Genomic DNA, 15,228 nt, shown 5'->3' on the forward strand with positions numbered 1-15,228 from the left:
CCTGTGATCCTTCTATCTTAGCCTCCCAAATACTAGGATTAAAGGCGTGTGCCACCATGCCTGACTCACTCATAATAGAAATTTTTCCCACTGCAGCACTGCTCAGAGTCGTTGTGTACAGAAATGACTGGTCTGTCTCCCCATTTCTACTAAAGAGGACTGGAGGCCCTACCTTCTGTTTCTGTCTGGCCATGAAAACCCTTCCTGCGGAGTTCTGAGTCCTGCAGACCCAATCCCTCTGCACCCCTGGTTCAGAGCCTACCTCCCGCTGTTTGCTTCTGTTTTTTGTATCCCTTCCAATTTTGAACCTTGGGCGTTTCTTGCAGCTTGGCCGTGCACTTTGTTTGACATTTCTAGGTATTGTGTAGAGGGAAGAGTTTTGGTCCCTGTTGTATGCCATATTGTATGGAATGGAAGTCTCTCATCCCCCAAGCGATAATAGTTTACTCTGAAATCCTAGGAATGAGAGAACTTTATCAGTGAGGCTCCCAGTAGAAAACAGATGGCACATCCAAACCGGTAACTTGAGCTTTTAATTGTATCATTGAGAGTTCTTTCAGGAAAAGGGAAGCTTTGTATTCCAGGTACAAGGGTTTTGATACAGGAATTAAAGGTTGCCCCAGCCTTGGAACCACCAGGAATGGGGCGGTCAGTCAAGCTGCTCTTGTGGCCTCATGCTGAAGCACCACCGTGGGTGTGCTCATGAGCCCTGGGGAAGGCGGGCCGCTGTCTGCCCAGCTGACTCCAGGGAATAGCCCAGTCTTCCTGTCTGCAGAGGACAGCACGGGAGGGAACAGTCTTGATGTTGAGCTGCCAACAGTACAGAAAACTTTTTCTTTTAATGTGTGGTTCTGGAGATTGAACCGAGAACATTCTACTTCTGAGCCCCCCCCCAGCCCTATTTGATTTTGATTTTGATTTTGACATGGGGGTCTCACCAAGTTGATGAGAGTCTCACCACTTGCTGAGGCTGGTCTCACCCTGTGATCTTCCAGTCTCAGCCTCCCAAGTACTGGGATTATAGGCATGCGGCACATGCTCAGCTGGAAGATTGATGGTAAGGGGACTGCTGGCAAAGGGTGAGGCAGAGTTGAGAATGAGCAGGGAAAGCGGAGCCTGTGGCCTGGCAGTGGCAGGGAGCCGCTGCTGCTTCCCAGGCTCGGGGGCAGTGAGGAAGGTGGTTCTTGGAATCAGGAGGAGGTGGCCAACGCTCAGCCTGCTGAACAGCTGACAGTCCAGCCTTCAGTAGAAAGTCTCCACCTGCCTCGGCAAGGGCAGAACCCGGAAAGCAAATCTGTCCAGCTGTTCTCAAACCGAGCCAGGAGCCTGAGGTCCTCTCCACAGGGCACAGCGTAGGTTAGAGGTGGGTGGGAAGTGAGTCTGGGGGGCGGCAGAATATCCCCCACACAGAGGCCACAATCAAAAGCATATAGGTGGTTAATTTCTTGAGAATTGAAACATATCTTTGAGCGGGAGGGGGTGTACTGGGGATTGAACCCAGAGATGTTCTACCTCTGAGCTACACCCCAGCCCCATGTTGTTTTCTGTTTGGAAATAGGTTGCTAAGGTAAGGGCCTTGCTGAGGCTGGCCTCAAACTTAAAATTCTCCTATCTCATCCACCCAAGTATGGGGATTACAGGCATGTTCCACCATGTCTGGCAGGATTTTTTATTTTTTTTATATTTTTATTTTATTTTATTGGTGCTACTGGGGGTAGAACCCAGGGGCTTTTCTACTTCTGGGCTATACTCCCAAACCTATTTTATACTTTATTTGGAAACAGGGTCTCACTAAGTTCCTGAGAGTTTCACTAAGTAGCTGAGGCTGGCTTCGAACCTGTGAGATCCTCTTGTCTCAGCTTCCCAAGCACTGGTATTACAAGCGTGCGCCACCATGTCCAGCTTTAAGGCTGGTCTTGAACCTGCGATCTTCCTTTCAGCCTCCCAAGTACCACCATGCTTGTCTTGAAGCACTATTTTTTTTTTTTCAGTACTTAGGATGGAACCCCAGGGGCATTATACCTCCAAGCCTTTTTTTTTTTTTTTTTTTCCTGTTTCCTTTATTAGGAAACAGAGTCTTGCTGAGTTGAGGAAGGCCTCACTAAGTAGCTGAGGCTGGCTGCGAACCTGCGGTCCTGTCTCATCCTCCCAAGTACTGGAATTACAAGCGTGCGCCACCACACTCGGTTTGAAGCACTTTTAAAGCCAGGAAAGGGGAATCGTAAGAATGTCAGTGATAAAATTTGCAACAAAAGAGGACTTGGAAAGAGGAGAGGAACTTTCTTGAGGCCAATTTGGATAACTTTGGGGAGAAGAAAACGGATGTGGGAGTGGGGCAGTGTTGGACATGTGAAGGCAGAGTATGAAGTAAGTGACTCTTGCTCTGCTCGGCCTCCTGGCAGGTGGAAAGCCGCCACAGCTGGACGCTTGGCCCGTGGACTCGGATGCACGGGCTCCAAGTGCCGGGCCACACTTACTGCCCCGCAGGCCTGTGCAGAGCACGCAGAAAGATGGGCATAAGTGCGAAGACCAGGGAGGGAGCGGAGAGGAAGTGTCTGTGAGCCTTTTCGAGTGTGTATGGAAACTCCCTAAGGGCGACTGGCAGCCTCTGAGGTGTCAGGCTTCCTTTACTACTTTATATTCAAACCATGTAGGAGTGTTAATCATAATGCTTTAAAACAGATCACACTAACGCTTTTTAAAAAGTGATGGGATAGTATTGAGATGATTTCTACTATTAGCTTATTTTATATGCTAATGGTAAAATTAAAAATATTCCAGGTTTAGCCGGGCATGGTGGTGCATGCATGTAATCCCCACGCTTGGGAGGCTGAGACAGGAGGATCGCGCAGGTTCGAAGCCAGCCTCAGCTACTTAGTGAGGCTCTCAGCAACCTAGTGAGACCCTGTTTCCAAATAAAATAGAAAATAGATCTGGGAGTACAGCTGGAGTTAGGAAGCCTCTGGGTTCCACCCTCAGTACCACCAAAAAAAAAAAAAAAAAAAATTCCAGGTTTGTGTTCTGTTGCTGGTATATTTGACTTCTAATTGCTTTACTTGGAACTCCTAAAGATGAACCTCCACCAACCATACGCTACTCATACTTCATGTGTACTAAGAGTGCTTAGTTTTATTGGACTCTGCAAAAGGCATTGCGTATTGATCCCCCATCTAGTCCATGAACTATAATAATAGGAAGAAGGGCATCGTCCAGGATGGGGAATGCACAGGGAAGGGCTGAGGACAGACCTGAGGACGAATTGCTCCCACAGGACTCGCAGTAACCGGCCGCCCCAGGGCCCCAGTGTCTAAAGTGGTCTTTAGTGCACAGGCCCCTGTTTAGGAGTGATATGGAGCAAGCAGCACCGTTGTTTATACAGCCAGGCCTCCCAAAACCTGATTTATTCATAGAAGAATTATTGAACAACACATAAAATATTCATAGAGAAATTCTAGAGGCAGCTTCTCATTCTGTCAGCTGTCAGATTTAGTGTTTTTGCTCCATTCTAGCCCCCATTCAGCCTTTTTTAAATATATAATCTAGAGAAGACCACCAGCAGTAAGAACTAGTAGACGTGCTACAGCCAACAGGACAGATAATGCACGTGGGCAGAATTGTTCTCAACAGTCCTAGAAATGACAGGAGGCAGAAAACCAGCCAGAACAGCCTTAGAGGTCTTGTGAGGCCGGCCGCTCACTCTCAGGCCACCCCAGGGCACAGTGGCGTCTGCTGCTTTCTGTGTGGAAGGCCCCCTGGGGGTGTAGTACTAAGATCGTGGGCCACGGGAACTCACGCTGGCCACTCAGCCGTGCTGCCCTAGGGGCTGTGTGAATTCCGTGCCTCAGTCCCCTCATCTATAAAATGGGGTTATTATTGTTGTGAGGATGTTACCATGTGTGAGAGCTGAAATACTGCCAAGCATTATAATGAGCACTTGAGTAGCTATTAAATAACTGTTTATATAAGTAGCACTAAATTATATTATATATTAGTTATATTAGTAGCTGTTTAGTAGCCCAGCACATTCAGCAGTCCATTATAGAGACATCTGAAAAGGATGAAAAGCAGTTTTCTTTAGGCTCTGACAGTTTTGTATGTGAATGTTTAAAGGTGGATTTGGGTCATGTGACTTAGGAAACATCAAAGAAATCGCCCTGCCTAAGTGTTGCAGATGTAAGATGTTTCAGGAAGAAGCACCTCAGCCTTTCAGAGGCTGGCCTTACTGATGATCCGCTGTGGCCGTGTGTGCGCTGAGGTCTTCCCTTATTTCTCATGTCGGCCCAGGTTGGGTTTCCCTTAGAACTGGATGCGGAGGCAAATCTTCAACATGTTAGCTCTGCTGTCATCACTATTACTATTATTGCTGTTATTCTGAAGATTGAACTTAGGGGCATTCTCCCTCTGAGCTATATTCCCAGCCCTTTTTATTTTTAAAGAAGATCTTGCTAAGTTTTAGCACACTGGCCGTGGATCTTCCGTCCTCCTGTTTCAGACTCCCGAGCCCTGGGCTGGCGGGCATGCGCCACAGTGCCCAGCTCAGCTCTCCTTTTTGATCATGTTCTATTTTTCTCTTCCTGCAATTTCCTTCTTTCACCCCATCATCATCTCAGAATTAGTGAGTTCTAGCCTAAGTCTCTAAGGCCAAGATCTTATGCCATGTAGTCATTCATACAGAATACCTGCCACATGCTCCTGTTTTAATGACATGAAAATTACAGCAATGATCAGGCCGACTCTGTCCTTAGGAATTTATATTCTAGTCGGGGAAAACAGCAAATTAGTATATGTGCATCTATTGGGAAAAGTATTGGTGGGGGGATAAAATAGGGGAGGAAGATGATCCTGGAAAAGGGTAGGGTAGGGTAGTGTGTGTGTACACGTATGTACGTATGTATGTACATACTGTACATACTAGAGATGGAACCCAAGGATGTTCTACCTTCAAGTTATAGCCCTAGCCTTTTTTTTTTTTTTTTTGGTGGTACTGGGGTTCCTGGAAGCCCTTCTACCTCCGGGCTACACTCCCAGACCTATTTTATATTTTTGAAACAGGGTTTTTTACACCAGCGCAGCTGGCTTCAAACCTGTGCAATCCTCCTGTCTCAGCCTCCCAAGCTCTGGGATTACAAGCGTGCACCACCACGCCCGGCTATTTTTTTTTTTTTAAAGTGATCTCACTAAGTCATTGATGGCTTCTCTAAATTGCTAAGGCTGACCTTGAACCTGCAATCATCCTGTCTCAGCCTCCCAAGTCCTCAGATTACATGTATGCATCACCATGTCTGGCTGAGCTAGCTGTTTCCAGTAGGATGGTCAGGAAGTTCTTGCCAATCAGGTGACACCTGCCCCGGTGACTAGGAAGAGGCAAGAAAGACAACCCATGAGGCTGGGGGAGAGCACGGCAGGCGCGGCAGATGACCTGTGTGGAAGTGTGGTGGTCCAGTCCAGGAGCAAGGATGATGAATCTGACTTACTTTCAAAAGAATCAGCGACTTCTCCTGCAGCCAACTATTTCAGCTTCCCTTGAAAGAGACGAGGAAACTAGCTTCATAAACCATTGTAAGAAGACTGGCTATTAGGACCTGTCTGCTAGCTCATATGTGTTTCATAACTTTTCAAACAATTTGATTTTTAAAGTCATTTAGAGTAGTATGACCTTGTCCCGTTCGTCTCTAGGAGGAGACAAGTCTAGGCAAAAGGAAAATTAAAATTAGCTGTCAGTTAACTGTTTGGGAGTGATGTATTAGCAGAGGTAATGCAAAGTGCTGGCCCAGCCAGATAACTCCGACAAGAGTCCGGGCCCTGGGCTTTAGATTCTTTTCTTTCTTTTTGTTGTCCTCCCAAGTGATTGTCCCAGTTCCTTCTTCCATAGTGATAACTTTGTGAATGGTTTGTCAAAAGATAAATAACATGGTTAAAGGTGTTAGAACTTCTTGTAAATCTCCAAAAGAGTCTGGACAAATAGTCACTTCCACTGTCTAGCTTAAGTCTGGTTCTTTGTACCTGGAGACTGAGGGTGGGTGGTTGAGGAAGACTGCTTTGGACATAATCATGTGTCAAGAAGAGGCTGACCCCGGAGTTTGTGGGGAATCCATGCAGTGGTAAGGACTGCACGTCTTTGGGTCGCCAGTCCTCGTAGGTAGTTGGTATTGTAATAAAGTGCAGTAATGCTCATTTGGACATGAGGAGCTGGCTCTAGTTCACAGCCAGGTCTCAGTCGGGGGACGGAAATGGGCAACTAGCAGAGTGACTACTTACTGAGACTCAGTTCATTGATCAGCCTAATACATGAAAGCATAGAAACAAAACTGGTTTCTCACCCTTCCCCACCATAACGGAGACTAGTTTAAAATTTTGTTTTTCTTTGACAGCAATAATGGCCCCAGATTTAACCCAGTTGAATCTGGGGACTCGTTTGTGTAAGAATGAAATTCTTCTTTTAAAATTATGTTGAGCCGGGCGTGGTGGCGCACGCTTGTAGTCCCAGCACTTGGGAGGCTGAGACAGGAGGATCGTGGTTTGTGGACAACCTCAGCTACTTAATGAGGCCCTTCGCAACTCAGTGAGACCCTGTTTCAAAATAAAGAATAAAAAAAATAGGGCTGGGGGTGGAACTTGGAGGTAGAATGCCCCTGGGTTCTGATCCCAGTACTGCCAAAAAAAAACAAAAAAAAAAAAACTTAGCGTTTTTGTTTTTCTTTCATTCTACCACAAACTCCTTGTTTCATTCTTGAGGCCATTTCTTTGCTTATTTTGCATTATTAAAAATGGGTAGTATAAGAAAAAAGGAGGTAAAATTCATCTGGGCATCTCAGTTGGCTTGGACTTGACTTTGTTTGCGCCAGGGCGATACATTTCAGTTTCTGTCTTCTCTTTGCAGGAGGGCTGCTGGCCTGCCGCAGTGCTGCTGAGCAGTATGCAGTCCTTTCGGGAGCAAAGCAGTTACCACGGGAACCAGCAGAGCTACCCACAGGAGGTGCACGGCTCCTCCCGAATAGAAGAGTTCAGCCCTCGTCAGGCCCAGATGTTCCAGAGTTTTGGGGGTGCAGGTGGCAGCAGTGGCAGCAGTGGCAGCAGCAGTGGTGGCGGACGACGAGGAGCAGCGGCTGCTGCAGCAGCAATGGCTAGTGAGACCTCTGGCCATCAAGGCTACCAGGGTTTCAGGAAAGAGGCTGGAGATTTTTACTACATGGCAGGCAACAAAGACCCCGTGGCAACAGGAACCCCACAGCCTCCTCAGCGAAGGCCTTCTGGGCCTGTGCAGAGCTACGGCCCCCCCCAGGGGAGCAGCTTTGGCAGTCAGTACGGGAGTGAAGGTCATGTGGGCCAGTTTCAAGCACAGCACTCTGCCCTTGGTGGTGTGTCTCATTATCAGCAGGATTACACAGGGCCCTTCTCTCCTGGGAGTGCTCAGTACCAACAGCAGGCTTCCAGCCAACAGCAGCAGCAGCAAGTACAGCAGTTGAGACAACAGCTTTACCAATCCCATCAGCCTCTGCCACAAGCCTCTGGGCAGCCCGCCTCCAGCTCGTCCCATCTACAACCAATGCAGAGGCCCTCAACACTGCCATCCTCTGCTGCTGGTTACCAGATAAGAGTGGGTCAATTTGGCCAGCACTACCAGTCTTCTGCTTCCTCCTCTTCTTCCTCCTCCTTCCCTTCTCCACAGCGTTTCAGCCAGTCTGGACAGAGCTATGATGGCAGTTACAGTGTGAATGCTGGATCCCAGTATGAAGGGCACAATGTAGGTTCTAATGCACAGGCTTATGGAACACAATCAAATTACAGCTATCAGCCCCAGTCTATGAAAAATTTTGAACAGGCAAAGATTCCACAAGGAACTCAGCAGGGGCAGGGCCAGCAGCAGCAGCAGCAGCCGCAGCAGCAGCAGCAGCAGCAGCAGCCGCAGCAGCCACAGCAGCAGCAGCACCCCTCTCAGCATGTGATGCAGTATCCCAACGCTGCCGCCAAGCTGCCCCTGCAGAGCCAGGTGGGGCAATACACCCAGCCCGAGGTTCCTGTGAGGTCCCCCATGCAGTTTCACCAGAACTTCAGCCCCATCTCCAACCCTTCCCCAGCCGCCTCTGTGGTCCAGTCTCCAAGCTGTAGTTCTACTCCATCTCCTCTCATGCAGGGCGGGGAGAGTCTCCAGTGTGGGCAAGGCAGTGTGCCCATGGGTTCCAGAAACCGAATTTTACAGCTGATGCCTCAGCTCAGTCCGACCCCATCGATGCTGCCCAGTCCTAACTCTCAGGCTGCAGGCTTCAAAGGGTTTGGGCTAGAAGGAGTGCCGGAGAAGCGGCTGACGGATCCGGGCTTGAGTAGTCTGAGTGCCCTGAGCACTCAGGTGGCCAATCTTCCTAATACTGTCCAGCACATGCTACTTTCTGATGCCTTGACACCTCAGAAGAAGACCTCCAAGAGGCCCTCCTCATCATCTAAGAAAACAGATAGCTGCACAAACTCCGAGGGCTCCTCCCAGCCTGAGGAGCAGCTGAAGTCCCCCATGGCAGAGTCATTGGATGGAGGCTGCTCCAGCAGTTCAGAGGATCAGGGTGAGAGAGTGCGGCAGCTGAGTGGCCAGAGCACCAGCTCCGACACCACCTACAAGGGCGGGGCCTTGGAGAAAGCCGGCTCGTCACCCGCACAGGGTGCTCAGAATGAGCCCCCCAGGCTCAGTGCCAGTCCTGCAGCTAGAGACGAGGCAGCCTCTCCAGGCGCTAAGGACGCAGCACTGTCATCTGAGGGGAACCCAAAAGTCAATGAGAAGACAATTGGGGTTATTGTCTCCAGGGAAGCCATGACAGGGCGTGCAGACAAGTCCGGTGGACAAGACAAAGGCTCCCAAGAGGATGACCCTGCAGCCACCCAGAGGCCACCTAGCAACAGCGGAGCAAAGGAGGCCGGTCAAACACCACTTCCACAACCAGAGCCTCCAGGGGGAGGGAGCAAAGGAAACAAGAATGGCGATAACAGCTCCAGCCACAATGGCGAGGGGGATGGCCAGAGCGGCCACTCCGCACCGGGCTCTGGGTTCACAGGCAGGACTGAGTCGAGCAAGTCTCCTGGAAGCCTGCGCTATAGTTACAAAGAGAGTTTTGGGTCAGCTGTGCCACGGAATGTCAGTGGCTTTCCTCAGTATCCTACAGGGCAAGAGAAGGGGGATTTCACTGGGCACGGGGAACGGAAGGGTAGAAACGAGAAGTTCCCCAGCCTCCTGCAGGAAGTGCTTCAGGGCTACCACCACCACCCCGACAGGAGATACTCCAGGAGCGCTCAGGAACACCCAGGGACGGCCGGGGGCCTGGAAGGATCTTCGAGGCCCAATGTCTTAGTCAGTCAAACCAATGAATTAGCCAGCAGGGGCCTTCTGAACAAAAGCATTGGGTCCCTGTTAGAAAACCCCCACTGGGGCCCTTGGGAAAGGAAGTCAAGCAGCACAGCCCCTGAAATGAAACAGATCAATTTGGCTGACTATCCAATTCCCAGAAAGTTTGAAATAGAGCCTCCGTCATCAGCCCATGAGCCCGGAGGCTCCCTCTCTGAAAGGAGATCAGTGATCTGTGATATTTCTCCACTAAGACAGATAGTCAGGGACCCGGGGCCTCACTCATTGGGACATATGGGTGCTGACACCAGAATTGGGAGGAACGAACGTCTCAACCCAAGTTTAAGCCAGTCGGTCATTCTTCCTGGTGGGCTGGTGTCCATGGAAACAAAGCTGAAGTCCCAGGCTGGGCAGATAAAAGAAGAAGACTTCGCACAGTCCAGATCTCAAGCTAGCTTCAACAACAAGAAGTCTGGGGACCACTGCCATCCTGCTAGCATCAAGCATGAGTCCTCCCGTGGCAATGCCAGCCCTGGAGCAGCAACCCAGGATTCCCTTTCAGACTATGGCCCGCAAGACAGCAGACCCACACCAATGCGGCGGGTTCCTGGCAGAGCTGGCAGTCGGGAGGCTATGAGGGGTCGGTCCCCTTCTCAGTATCATGACTTTGCAGAAAAGTTGAAAATGTCTCCTGGGAGGAGCAGAGGCCCAGGGGGAGACCCTCATCACATGAACCCACACATGACCTTTTCAGAGAGGGCAAACAGGAGTTTACATGCTCCATTTTCTCCCAACTCAGAAAGCCTGGCCTCAGCCTATCACGCAAACACTAGAGCTCATGCTTACGGGGACCCGAACGCAGGTTTGAATTCTCAGCTCCATTATAAGAGACAGATATACCAGCAGCAGCAGGAGGAGTACAAAGATTGGAGCAGTTCTGCTCAGGGAGTCATTGCTGCATCACAGCACAGGCAGGAGGGGCCGCGGAAGAGCCCACGGCAGCAGCAGTTTCTTGACAGAGTACGGAGCCCTCTGAAAAATGACAAAGATGGTATGATGTACGGCCCACCAGTAGGGACTTACCATGATCCCAGTGCTCAGGAAGCTGGGCGCTGTCTCATGTCTAGTGATGGCCTGCCCAACAAAGGCATGGAATTGAAGCATGGGTCCCAGAAGTTACAAGAGTCTTGTTGGGATCTTTCTCGGCAAACTTCTCCAGCCAAGAGCAGTTGTCCTCCGGGAATGTCCAATCAGAAAAGATACGGGCCACCGCATGGACCTGATGGACATGGACTAGCTGAGTCTACACAGTCATCCAAACCTGGTGATGTGATGTTAAGGCTTCCAGGTCAAGAGGATCATTCTTCTCAAAACCCCTTAATCATGCGAAGACGTGTTCGTTCTTTTATCTCTCCCATTCCCAGTAAGAGACAGTCACAGGATGTAAAGAACAGTAATGCTGATGATAAAGGGCGGCTCCTTCACCCTTCAAAAGAAGGCGCCGATAAAGCATTTAATTCCTACGCCCACCTTTCTCACAGTCAGGACATCAAGTCTGTCCCTAAGAGAGAGTCCTCCAAGGAATTTCCAGGCACAGATAATAGAAACTGCCCTGCTGTTGCCCTCACGAGCCCAGCTAAGACCAAAATACTGCCCCCACGGAAAGGAAGGGGGTTGAAATTGGAAGCTATAGTTCAGAAGATCACTTCCCCAAATATTAGGAGGAGTGCCTCGGCAAACAGTGCCGAGGCCGGGGGAGACACCGTCACTCTGGATGACATCCTGTCTCTGAAGAGTGGTCCTCCAGACGGCGGGACCATGGCTGCTCAGGAGGCCGAGATGGAGAAGAGAAAGGGCGAGGTGGCATCTGACCTAGTCAGTCCAACCAACAAGGAGTCAAATGTTGAAAAGCCTCTTCCGAGGCCTTCAGAAGAATGGCGTGGCACTGGGGATGACAAAGTCAAGGCGGAAACGCACCCAGAAATGGTTACTGCTGGAAAGGAACCCCCTGGTGCCATGACATCCGCAACCTCACAGAAGCCTGGCAGTAACCAAGGGAGACCAGATGGTTCCCTGGGCGGGGCGGCACCTTTACTCTTTCCTGACTCAAAGAATGTAGCTCCAGGGGGCATATTGGCCCCTGAGGCCAACCCCAAGGCTGAAGAGAAAGAGAATGATACAGTGACAATTTCACCCAAACAAGAGAGTTTCCCCCCAAAGGGGTATTTCCCATCAGGAAAGAAGAAGGGGAGACCCATTGGTAGTGTGAATAAGCAAAAGAAGCAGCAGCAGCAGCAGCAGCCACCACCCCCGCCCCCCCAGCCCCCTCAGATACCAGAAGGTTCTGCAGATGGGGAGCCTAAGCCAAAAAAGCAGAGGCAAAGGAGGGAGAGGAGGAAACCTGGCGCCCAGCCACGGAAGCGGAAGACCAAGCAAGCAGTTCCCATCGTGGAGCCCCAGGAGCCCGAGATCAAGCTGAAATATGCTTCCCAGCCACTGGATAAAACCGATGCCAAGAACAAGTCTTTTTTCCCTTATATCCACGTAGTAAATAAGTGTGAACTAGGAGCCGTTTGTACAATCATCAATGCTGAAGAGGAGGAACAGACCAAATTGGTGAGGGGTCGGAAAGGTCAGAGGTCTCTGACCCCGCCTCCCAGCAGCACCGAAAGCAAGGTGCTCCCAGCTTCATCCTTTATGCTGCAGGGACCAGTGGTGACAGAGTCTTCTGTTATGGGGCACTTGGTCTGCTGTCTCTGTGGCAAATGGGCCAGTTACCGGAACATGGGTGACCTCTTTGGACCCTTTTATCCCCAAGATTATGCAGCCACTCTCCCGAAGAACCCGCCTCCTAAGAGGGCCACGGAAACGCAGAGCAAAGTCAAAGTACGGCACAAAAGCGCTTCGAATGGCTCCAAGACGGACACTGAGGAGGAGGAGGAGCAGCAGCAGAAGGAGCAGAGGAGCCTGGCCGCGCACCCCAGGTTCAAGCGGCGCCACCGCTCGGAAGACTGTGGCGGAGGCCCTCGGTCCCTGTCCCGGGGACTCCCCTGTAAAAAAGCAGCCTCTGAGGGCAGCAGTGAAAAGACTGCTTTGGACGCAAAGCCCTCCATGCCCACCACGTCAGAAGGTGGCCCCGAGCTGGAGTTACAAATCCCTGAACTACCTCTTGACAGCAATGAATTTTGGGTCCACGAGGGTTGTATTCTCTGGGCCAATGGAATCTACCTGGTCTGCGGCAGGCTGTATGGCCTGCAGGAAGCGCTGGAAATAGCTAGAGAGATGGTGAGTAGGAGGAATCTCTTACCAGCTTGGGGTTTTGTTACTTTACTTTGGTTCTGAATCTTCTACTAATCTTTATTCTTGCATGTACGAGCTCCTAGGCCCAAATGATGGACAGAAAACAGTGAGTAGTTTGCAAGATTTGTTTAGCGTTTATTTTCATCATGAACACATGTGCACAGATTACGAAGTCGTGCCCGTGGCTCTAGAGGGGCCCTGCTCTAACCCTCCTCAACCCTGATTGGCTTTGAACAGTGCAGCTCCTGGAAGTTGCTGCCTCTGCTAGTTTCTTCTGTTTCTGAATATAGCCTTTTACTGCCATCTGTAAGACCCAGAGTACTATGGTTATATTCCCTCTCTTCTAAAATATTTCGTTGCTCTAGGCTTACTAATTCCTGTTTTCATGTGCTTTTTCTTGAGGTACATCTTCCTGATCACATTTTTCAATTTGGATATTGATTCTCTAAGTGTTTTATAACTCATCCCGGGACAACTCAGCATCGTCACTTACTCTGCTGTTGAGTACTTTGTCCCTCGTCCCTCTGTCTTCCTCTTCTTAAAATATATCTTCATTTAGAAAGGGAGTGCATCATCCCTCAGCAGTTTGCTGAGAAAGATCCCTGGGTGACGTGTGTGTTGATCCTCTCTGTGGCTGTGTCTTTATTCCACTCTCATGCTTAATTGAGGACTGGCTAAGTTTGGGATTCTGATTTGCAGTAGTCTTCTCTCAGTATCTTGGATTGATAGCTCCTGAGCATCTCAGGCTTCAGCAAGTTGGGAAGGTTGTTCCAGTTTCCGGGCGTTTTGAGAGTGCTCTGTTTTCTCTTCTGGAAGGCTTGATCTCCTTTGCCCTGGAGTTTGAAATCTCGGCGATGGGCCTTGAGTAGATCTCTCCATCCGTCAGGCTGGCCACTCAGATCTTTCCATCTGTATGCGTGCATCTTTGAGCTTAGGAAGTTTGTCCTCAGTTATTTCTTCTTCGATAAATTTTTCCCTCTGTTTCTTCTCATTTTCTGTAATTCCTATTAGTAAGGAATGTACTTCCTGGATTTTTCCTCTGGCTTCTTCCATTCTGTGTTCCATGTTTTTGTCCTTGTTTCTTTAATTTCTCCATGCTTTCTACAACTTTATCATCTAACCTTTTATTTCCTTGTTTTGATTTCTGATATTTTTAAGAGCTTTTTCTTCCCTGAATGTACTGATTTTTAAAAAAGAGTCCGTTTGAGCCAGGGGTGGTGGCACGTGCTTGTAATCTCAGCATTCGGGAGGCTGAGACCGGAGGATCGCGGTTTGTGGACAGCCTCAGCTACTTAGTGAGGCCCTCTGCAACTCAGTGAGACCCTGTTTCAAAATAAAAATACAAAGTAGGGCAGGGGGTGTAGCTCAGAGGTTGAATGCCCCTGGGTTTCATCCCCAGACACACACACACACACACACACACACACACACACACACACACACAAGAATCAGTTTGGTCTATGGCCTTATGGTTATAATTATCTTTGAGCACATCATAAATTCTTCTTTAAGCTAGACATGGTGGTGCACACTTATAATCCCAGTACTTAGGAAGATGAGACAGGAGGATCGTGGGTCCACAGCCTCAGCTACTTAGTGAGCCCTCCACAACTTAGACTCGGTTTCAAAATAAAGAGTAAAAAATAGGGATGAGGGTGCAGCTCAACAGTATAATGCCCCGGGTTCAATCCCCAGTAACACACGCACGCACGCGCGCACAGAGAAAAGTTCTTTTTTTTTTTTTTTAAACTTTAAATCCTTTTATCTATTTCCTGTTTCCCCCTTTCTTGAGTTAGAGTTCCTTCAGAATGCTTGGCTATCCTTGGCCATCCATTCAGATTTTTAGGAAACAAAGAGATGCTAAAAAATAATTATTCCAAGTTATATGTTAAGTGTGAGTCTGACCTGTTGGGCTGAGGTCCTCTCTGTAGAAGGCAGCGTATCAGTATCTACAGATCTTTCCTCTGAGGTCAATTTTCCCAGAGAAAATTCTTGCGCTCTCCTGTGTAGAGGCGTCACGCTCTAGAGCCAGGTGGAGAAAGGGAAGGTCAGGCTGGCAGTGGGATGCGGTCCCTTCTCTCAGTGTGCAAACTTTGGTGTCCTCCTGCTTGTTTTCAGGATGCCCCGTTCCCCTATGGCAGGCAAACTGTTATTGGGGTGTGAGTTGGACTGAGTTGAGCATCTGATTCCTATTATAAACTGAGCGAAGTTGAGCATGGTGGCACACGCTTGTAATCCCAGCATTTGGGAGGCTGAGACAGGAGGATCTGGGTTTGCGAACAGCCTCAGTTACTTAGACCCTCTGCAACTCAGTGAGACTCTCTTTCCAAATAAAGAATAAAAACTAGGACTGGGGGTGTAGCTCAGATGTAGAATGTCCCTGGTTTCCATCCCCAGTGCCGCAAAAAAAAAAAAAAAAAAAAAAAACCACAGCTGAGCAAATGCGTCCTTCCTTCCAGCCACGTCTTACACCCTTTCTTGAGGCCGGGCCTTCCGAGGCCCTGTCCTTCATGGAGGGGCCTGCAGTGTGGTGACAGCTACACTGTACCTTATCCCTGCTTCTACAGCCCACGAAGCACTCTTCCTCTGGCCTCTTTTCA

At 49.4% G+C, this 15,228-nt stretch overlaps 1 protein-coding gene across 1 annotated transcript in view; it reads left to right on the top strand.

Moving 5' to 3' along the window:
- Positions 1–6,916: 6,916 nt before the first annotated feature.
- TCF20 (transcription factor 20) overlaps positions 6,917–15,228 on the top strand; it is a gene marked incomplete at both ends in the record, with an annotated part of 53,385 nt that continues 45,073 nt past the window's right edge. The window contains one exon of the mRNA XM_080706647.1: positions 6,917–12,613. Within this exon, the coding sequence (XP_080562773.1) occupies positions 6,917–12,613 (5,697 nt within the window). The remainder of the gene's footprint in view (positions 12,614–15,228) is intronic.

Source organism: Muscardinus avellanarius, assembly GCF_963383645.1.
Source record: "Muscardinus avellanarius genome assembly, chromosome: 11".
NCBI classification, from domain to species: domain Eukaryota; kingdom Metazoa; phylum Chordata; class Mammalia; order Rodentia; family Gliridae; genus Muscardinus; species Muscardinus avellanarius.